The sequence below is a fragment of the Trachymyrmex septentrionalis genome, unplaced genomic scaffold (genome assembly GCF_001594115.1).
Source record: "Trachymyrmex septentrionalis isolate Tsep2-gDNA-1 unplaced genomic scaffold, Tsep1.0 scaffold129, whole genome shotgun sequence".
Classification (NCBI taxonomy): Eukaryota; Metazoa; Arthropoda; class Insecta; order Hymenoptera; family Formicidae; genus Trachymyrmex; species Trachymyrmex septentrionalis.
In genome coordinates, this window is record NW_017304428.1 from 1,473,777 (window position 1) to 1,481,895 (window position 8,119).

At 30.4% G+C, this 8,119-nt stretch overlaps 1 protein-coding gene across 3 annotated transcripts in view; it reads left to right on the forward strand.

Annotated features, from left to right (window-relative positions):
- Positions 1 to 1,373: 1,373 nt before the first annotated feature.
- The window catches only part of LOC108756635 (GTP-binding protein RAD), a 38,920-nt gene continuing 32,174 nt past the window's right edge, over positions 1,374 to 8,119 (forward strand). The window contains exons 1-2 of one of the 3 annotated variants that reach the window (XM_018500602.1): positions 1,374 to 1,540; positions 5,420 to 6,187. In XM_018500602.1, the coding sequence (XP_018356104.1) occupies positions 5,929 to 6,187 (259 nt within the window). In that variant the 5' untranslated portion in view covers positions 1,374 to 1,540; positions 5,420 to 5,928. The remainder of the gene's footprint in view (positions 1,541 to 5,419; positions 6,188 to 8,119) is intronic. The other 2 variants (XM_018500603.1, XM_018500604.1) reach the window with 2 other exon arrangements.

Genomic DNA, 8,119 nt, shown 5'->3' on the forward strand with positions numbered 1-8,119 from the left:
TTTATTAGAATACTGACTCATTTTATTGGAATGATGACACAGTACATTTCGTAATTAAATACGCTGACTATGTAAATTAAACTCTGAATAAGATTTAAGCAAATAATTTGTTTACTTTGTTTATATGTATGAAGCAAAGTAGATAGATTGTCTCAAATAAGATATACAGTGCCAACGTGTGGGGTAATGGTGCCAGAGTGATGACTTTCCTCTGAAACGATTTAAAATTGTACTTCGCAGTAATTTTCATGAAAGCTGACATGAGCCAGCTTTCGTGGATCTCGTCATCTATCGCCGGAAACAGGTTGGTGTTTAGAACGAACACGTCATGCTACGTCATCGGATCAGTTTAGAGACAGTGACATAGAAAATCTGATAATCGTATTATATTTGCCGTCTAAGAAAATTTATTAATTTATAAATATGTGAACAAAATTATTTTACATGTATACAAAAATGTCCAGCGATTTAATCGATGCTGTGTTGAGATAATATTAAAAGTTTAAATTTTAATAAAATAATAACTTAAAATAATACAAGATAAAATCAAATTTAGTAATAAAATAAAATGTTTTTTATTTATGCATGCTTGTAGTTAACTACTAATTGAGAACTTTATTTAATTTGTGAAAATTGTAATATGAAGATTAATACATATAGTAAATTATTTTATTATTCGATAAATCGTACATTAATTTTTTTGTGTTATTAATTGATGTTATTAACTGATAACAATTTATTAACTTTTATTTCCTTCAAAAATTTACTCCGCACATATTCTAAATTATTCAAAGTCGAAAAGGAATTTTAGCACTTTACTTTTAAGTCAATAGTTAGCGGATATTATTCTAGATATATTTTCTAAGCTCTAAGAGCAAAGAAATTTTATGGCAAAACAAAATAATGACTTTTCTTGCTGAGAAATTGTAAGTTACGCAAAGTTAGTGCTGCCGATCTAATGAAGATGAAGTTTTTATTGAGTTATAGCGCATGTCATTTGTAAGAAGTTAAAGCGTGAAACTTTCTTAGATTAGCAAACATTTCCGCTTTCTAAAAGCATTCATTTCCTTTGGTTCATTTCTCATACATGTGATATTGCATTCACCTCTTTTAATTGAATTTAAATAATTAACGTACAAGTGTTTTTTTTTTATAAATGCAAATTCCATGCAGTTTCTGGTGATTCTTTGAAAAGCATTTCACGCATTTGATGAATCGCTAAAAAGCCAAATAATTGGACACGCACCAACTTTACCGTCATCTCTTCGTCGTAGTCCACATCGTGATCTTCGTTGTGGTCGGCGCTGAGGGCGTGCAAGAGAGCCGACGCCGACGCCTAGCGTCGGTTCTCGCCCTGGGAACTGCCGCGACGCCGGGTTGCCGTCAGTGTGCCGCGCATCGTCGAACGTGCATTGTGTCGGTCGTGTTGTGCTCGTGCGTGAGCAGTCGAGACATGTGATTCGAGTCCGTCATAATCGCGAAAAAGGATGAAGTAGAAAATGATAAGGAGATATCTCACAGTTGTAGACGGCCTAAAGTGGTAAGGATCGATCGTTGCGCGCGACATATCGATCCGGAGAGATTCCCGAATTCGAAAGAAATTAGAGTAGGCATCCGGTAACGTCTTAAGACAATATCTTGAGACGGAGAGGCGTGCGAATATAATCTCTCAATATAATTACGGTTAAAGGGCAGAGGTTACCGAGTTTATCGAAAAAGAGGGATAATTACGGACGTGACGAGCTCTTGAAGGAGTGAGATACGGAGATGAATATATGGGGGGACAGATCGGCGGAGATGTTTATGCTTCTCCATAGAAGATTTATGCGAAACATTATCTATAATTAGTCGTCGGAAAAAATAAGTCTATCAGGAGAGCGGAGTGATTATCGCACGGAAGAAAAAATCCGATGCTCCGACTTTGAAATTCTCGAAGGGCGCCCGGTCTCTCTCTCTTTGTTTTGCCCTTAACCCTTCCGTGGTGAGTTAAATAACATTAAATAGTTAAATGAAAAAGTATACTGTTAGTATTTTAACGGATAAATAATCATTGTCTCATAGCTTCTGTTATAATAAAGTATTATATATTTGAGATATTTGATATAAGAGAGTCATGAATTAAGATTGTATTATTATTACAGAAAAGTTAAAAATATTTTGAATATTTATTGAGAATATTAACAAATTTATTAAATTAAATTGTCATTGCACCAATTAATGCGATATATTAATATAAGAATATTTTTTGTTATATTTTATGTTATATTTAATGCAAGCGAATTTAATTTTGCAGTTAAATTCGCATTTAAATTCACTTATTTTAAAGAATATTAAGAGAAATATTGCTTATTTAAATATGTAAGTACATATAGATATCAAAAGTGTTATTTAAATGAATGTATCATATTCTATTCAAGTTAGTGATGTTTCAAATTTTATCTTTCTGTCTTTGAAATAAGACATTATTCCTCAGAAAAGAGATTTGGGAAGGGAAACAGAGATATTTGAGCAAAAAAGAAAGCTTTATACGCACATATATATATAAATAAGTGATTTGAACTTATCACGGCAGAGTAGAGAACACAGAGAGAGATTACATTCCATATATTTTATAAATATTTTGAAATATTATTTACGTGTACGATATTCATTCCATTTTCTGGAATTTAGATTAAATCTAAATGTCCAATAATTGAAGAAATTGTAGAGTTGAATAGAGATTGTTAAAAATTCCGACATATTCAATTAATACCTCATGTTGGGTACAAGAGAAATATAATTATATAATGTAAAAGTGATTACGTTGTTGCACGTGTAGAAAACAGGAAAGCCATGATTATTTAAATTATTTATACATTTATACATAACAGATAAACTATTATAACGAAGATACTTAATACTATGTACGATATAACTTATTACTTTTTTAGTATATCTATGTCATAAACTTTAAAACTTTTATTCATTATAATAATAATACAATAATATAAAAATAATAAAACATGAAGAAAGAGTATCAAAGATTTTATAAAGGTAACATATAACTTTTACACGATAATTCGCAATTTCGATATCATAATGTGAAGTTATGTTTGAAGTTATGTTGCGTGAACACATAAAGCACTTATGCGGACTATCGATTTTAACGCATAATGTCGATGAGGAGCTCGTAAGACCTTTTCTCACTCCTGTCAGAGAAAAGCTTCAGTTTCTCTACTTAATCCTATAGTCTATCTATGGTAAACGCGTCCTCGCGTGATGTATTATTTCACAAAGGAAACACCTTACGACAGAAGTGCTTTAAATAAAGTCTGTTGCAACATCGCATTCGTTGAAGATATTTCCTTGTCATTGTTGTTTCATGCCCCTTTTATAAACGGAAACTCACGATACTTGTATTGATAATAGAAGACATAAAATAATCCTTTATGTGAACTCATTTTTTTAAATATAATATGTAAGAAAGAGTAGTTTGACAAATTAGAGCAAAATAATGATATAATATTTTAATAACATATATTCATTTTTTTATTTGTTATTTGTTTTTATAAAAATAATTACTTACTTAAATATTAAGGATATTTAAAGACATTTTGATTAAGAGAAAATTAAATAAAAAATAAAAAAATACATACTTAAATAACTAATAAAACAAAGATGAAATAAAATGTATTATTAAAATTACTTGTGTGGATATGAAAAAAAATTATCTTTAAACCAAGTTACTTAATTTCCTCAGCATTTTCTTGTAGTTTTAAGTACACGACAGGCATAAACTTGATTAAAGAGAGTATATTGATAAGGTAACGCAAAGTTATACTTGTGAGTTGGACTGAGCTTACCTTTGTCGATTATAGTTGCCAGAACATCTTCACGCACCGATATCTTCCCGATATATCACTGTTCACTCTTCACTAACTTCGACAGCTTCGACAGTCAACAGAATTGTCTTTCAACTGCGCCGAGTCTGAAACTTCGAATGCTGCCAACTACGTTCTTGATATTGATCATTATCCTATTTAATTATAAATAGGCAAGACACGTTTTGATTGTTTAAACTTTGTAATTGGATTTGTTTAAATTAGCTTTAAATTGATCAAGTTAGCTTTAAAACGTGAATTTATATTAAGAAGGAAATATTAAATACAATATCGTAATACTTATTTGTAATTTTTCCGTTTTTTTTAATTTTTATAGTTTTTATAAGTTTTTTTAACATACCAAATGATAATAAGTAACGGGCAAAGTAAGAGTCAACACGTTTCTTTGAAATTAACAAAAGAATATATTTCAATTAACAAAGGTCTGAAGAGGGCTCAATCCGGTAGCCGAAACTTGTAACGTTATGTAATTTTACCTTTGTTAATTGAAATATATTATTTTGTTAATTGTCTGTTACAAAGAAACGTGTTGACTCTTACTTTGCCCATTACTTATTATCATTTGGTTTGTATAGAAAGAGTCCTTTAATTTGTTACTTACTTTTTTAACATCTAGACTTTTTATTCTTCTTCTTTAAATCTATTATCTTTGATCTCTATTTTTTTTCAATTCTCACTGTATTTACATATAAATATGTGTATGTGTATGTACAGTATATAGTGTATGTAGACGTGTAAGTATTCATAGTGTGTTGAGCTTGAATCCGTGAGTTTACTAATTGTAAACCAAATGATTGTCTGACTCAGTCATTTCGGCGGAATATAATTTTTAATGAAGCCTTTAGTAAAGCATTTAATTATTATAAATTCATTTTTTTTATTAATAATTATATTTATGGAAAAAAATAATATTGTAATTACTTTAATTTTAGACGTACTTAATTTCTGAATTACTAAAAATGAATTTTTTATAAATTAACTTTAATTAACTGCTATAAGCATAATGAAAATTTTAAAAACACATGTTTATTATAATGAAATATTTATTAAATTCAGACTTAAATAAACATTTATTTTATAATATTATTTAACAAATTTATAATTAAAGTATAAGCCAAACTATAAATTATTAAAAAATAATGTTTTTTAATGTATAATAAAAGTGCTAAAACTTTCTAAAGTTTAATGTAATTAAAAAAATGATTATGTAGGATATTTAATATCTTCTATGAGTGTGAATATTTAAGAAATAAATTTCCACAATTTAGAACATTATCTAATTTCTATATTTATACAAGCTTTCAAAGTTTTCGCGATCGTGTGTGGAATAATTGAGGCAATAATCAACGGGGTGGATCTAATTAGCTTGCGAGTTCATCTCCGGTAGAATAACGACGGGAGGAGATACAAAAAGAAAACATAGATATCAGTTATGTTACCGAGAGTTTAGGAGAGACGTAATTTGCCACGGCCGTAATTACTCTGATTATATCATTCACGTGCACGAAGCAAAAAAAAAACTCATATTTTATTTGTAGAGTTAAGAAAAACGTGTGGGTTCTCTTCGGAGCGAGACAAGATCGATCGTTATAACACTGGATCCATGACATCTCTATTTGGATATTCTATAGAAATTTTTCCGAATTGATATTTTTTCCGGTAATCGAATTCCACGAATGGAAGGTTTGCGACATTTGAAAAGACATTCCGGAAATCAAACACGGTCAGACATTTCCTACGAAGGACGTTAAGTCGGAAAGAAATCGTGCAACAACTTTTACGAACGTTCGTGTTTAAGTGTGGAAAACTTACGGTAAAAAAGTGCCTGACAGAATCGAGTAATACTATCAACATAATTTGTGCTTTATAAGTGAAATATAAGAACTTTACAAAGTCATAGCAAGATTCGATATTAATCCACGAAGAAGGACACAATTACCGAGAAAATTGTAAAAGATAATTAATATAAGACAAAAGATCTGAGTGGGGGGTGATTAGGCTTAAGGAAGGGAGGGATAGTAAGTAGTAGCTGTGGTAACTTGAAAGAATGGCGGAAGACTCTTTTCGCCGGAAAACCAGATCGGCTTCGATTTGTGCCCCAGGATTTTCCAGCATGGAACAAATGTTGGAAGCTATGCCACCCTCGGGAGCTCGTGAGAGAGAAAGAGGAGAACGAGAAAGAGACAGTGGCAGCGGAACGCCGGATGGCAGTACACCTACGAGGAGACGGAGACCGGCTACAAGATCCCAGAGCGCCCGTGTTTCTGGCGGAAATAAAAGCATCCGACGTCGAGCCGCTGCTCAAGGTAATGATAATAACGGCAGGAATGAGAAATGAATAAGTAATTTATTCGTTGCGCAGGTGGACTTTTACCCGATTGAGACTTGTATTTAATTCCCAGAAGGATTCAAAGACTCGAGAATTTAAAGGATTAGATTAAAATGAATAAATTTGCTAATTTCTGTACTCAAGTTTAAACAAATTTTAAGATTTGTCGATTCTATTCTCCAAAGGCTCTCACTTTGTACATTTCTTGCTTTATATATTTTAATTCGAGTATATGTAATTATTCATACACATAAAAATTATCAAACCGGTTTGTGTATCTTCAGTTCTTTCTCAATGGTGAACATTGTTAGCTAAGATAAGATCTCGTGATACGTAAAAGTCAATTTTGTGTGATAAGATTGCATGGTGTGGTGACCGGACAGTTCGATAGTGTCCGATAAGCTCATAAAAACGTCATAGATGACGTACGATCCTTCCTGATGAAAGAGCAAAGTGTATCGATATCGCACCGGCAAATACGCTGTAGAGTGGCGAGAGTTCTTGAAATCATTGGCGGCCGCTATTCTCGGACGTGGATTTGGCTACTAGGTCACTGACAGCCCAAACACGTCTCACCGTATCGCGTATCTTTGCAAGTCTAGAAAGTTCATCGCTAAATACGTTAGCAATTTCGCTGTTTTGAATACACGTTGAAACACGGAAATGTGTATTAATAAAAGTAGGAATTAGTGCTCATTCGTGTTGTTTGTACAGAGATGTAATACAAGACTATTAAATCTTAATTAAAAGGGAAAGAGCTAAAATTTCAGTGTAATGTGTTAAGAGAGCAGTAGAAATAAGCTTAAACATTATTTGTTTAATAAGTCATTGTTGTTAAAATATTTATTCAAATAATTAGCATTTTATTTGATATTATAAAAAATTATCTGCATAATAAATTTGAAAATATATATTTTACATGAAATTATTTAAAATTATCGAAGATGTTAAAATTACTAGAAATATGTCAATTTAATTGGATCATATTGCATAAATTATTAATATAAATTATTATTTATTTACAATAAATAAGATACTGTAATATTAGTTGTTAAATTAAGTATAACTTTAGGCTTTTGGATTAAATACAGTTTTAATCCATTATTTTAATATTACAGATGCGGAAAAATCAGCTTCTGTTTCAAAGCTTCTTTCTTTGAAAGTTCTAATTGTAATAATATTGGAACATGAAAGATCCTATTTTCTTGAAATTGATAAAATGGGAAAATTTGTCTGCTCAATAAATCTAGTGATTAAATGAAGCAAATATTCGTAAACGATTCTAAGTTCACTTCTCTTTCCTTTTCCGTGTCGTTTAATTTCATTTCCTGGTTCTCCAGGTTGTATTAAATCACTTGACTTTCTACGCGTCGACTTTGCGATGTAATAGGTGTAGTGCCTTTGAAAAATACTCTGTTCTTTGCTTTACTCTCAAACGCTTTGCTGATGAAAAGCTCGGTCGACATGTGGTCGAAAAAGATGTTTTTTTGTTCTGTCCTGTTCATATTGCCAATGGTTCCCTTTAAAAATAGTTTTATCATTCACTAAAATACATTCATATTTTTCCTGTTATAAAATCTATTATTGTGACATTACATTGTAAAATATTGAAAATATATTTCTGAAAAAATTAAATTTTTTTATTGACAAAAGCCAGTGCTCTCGATACAAGTATAGGTATTTCACGTTTTTGTATAAAATGCATGCACATATATAATTCGAAAACAGAAAGATAGCTTTAAAGTGGTAGGTAAAAATTATTAAAATTTTTTAAATATTCATTAAACAATACAATAAATTTTTATTTTTTTTTTGTAAACATTCTTTACAAGTATAATTATATTTTAATATCTGTTATATTATAATAATAATAATTTTACATTTTTTAACTAAAATAAAACTTGATATT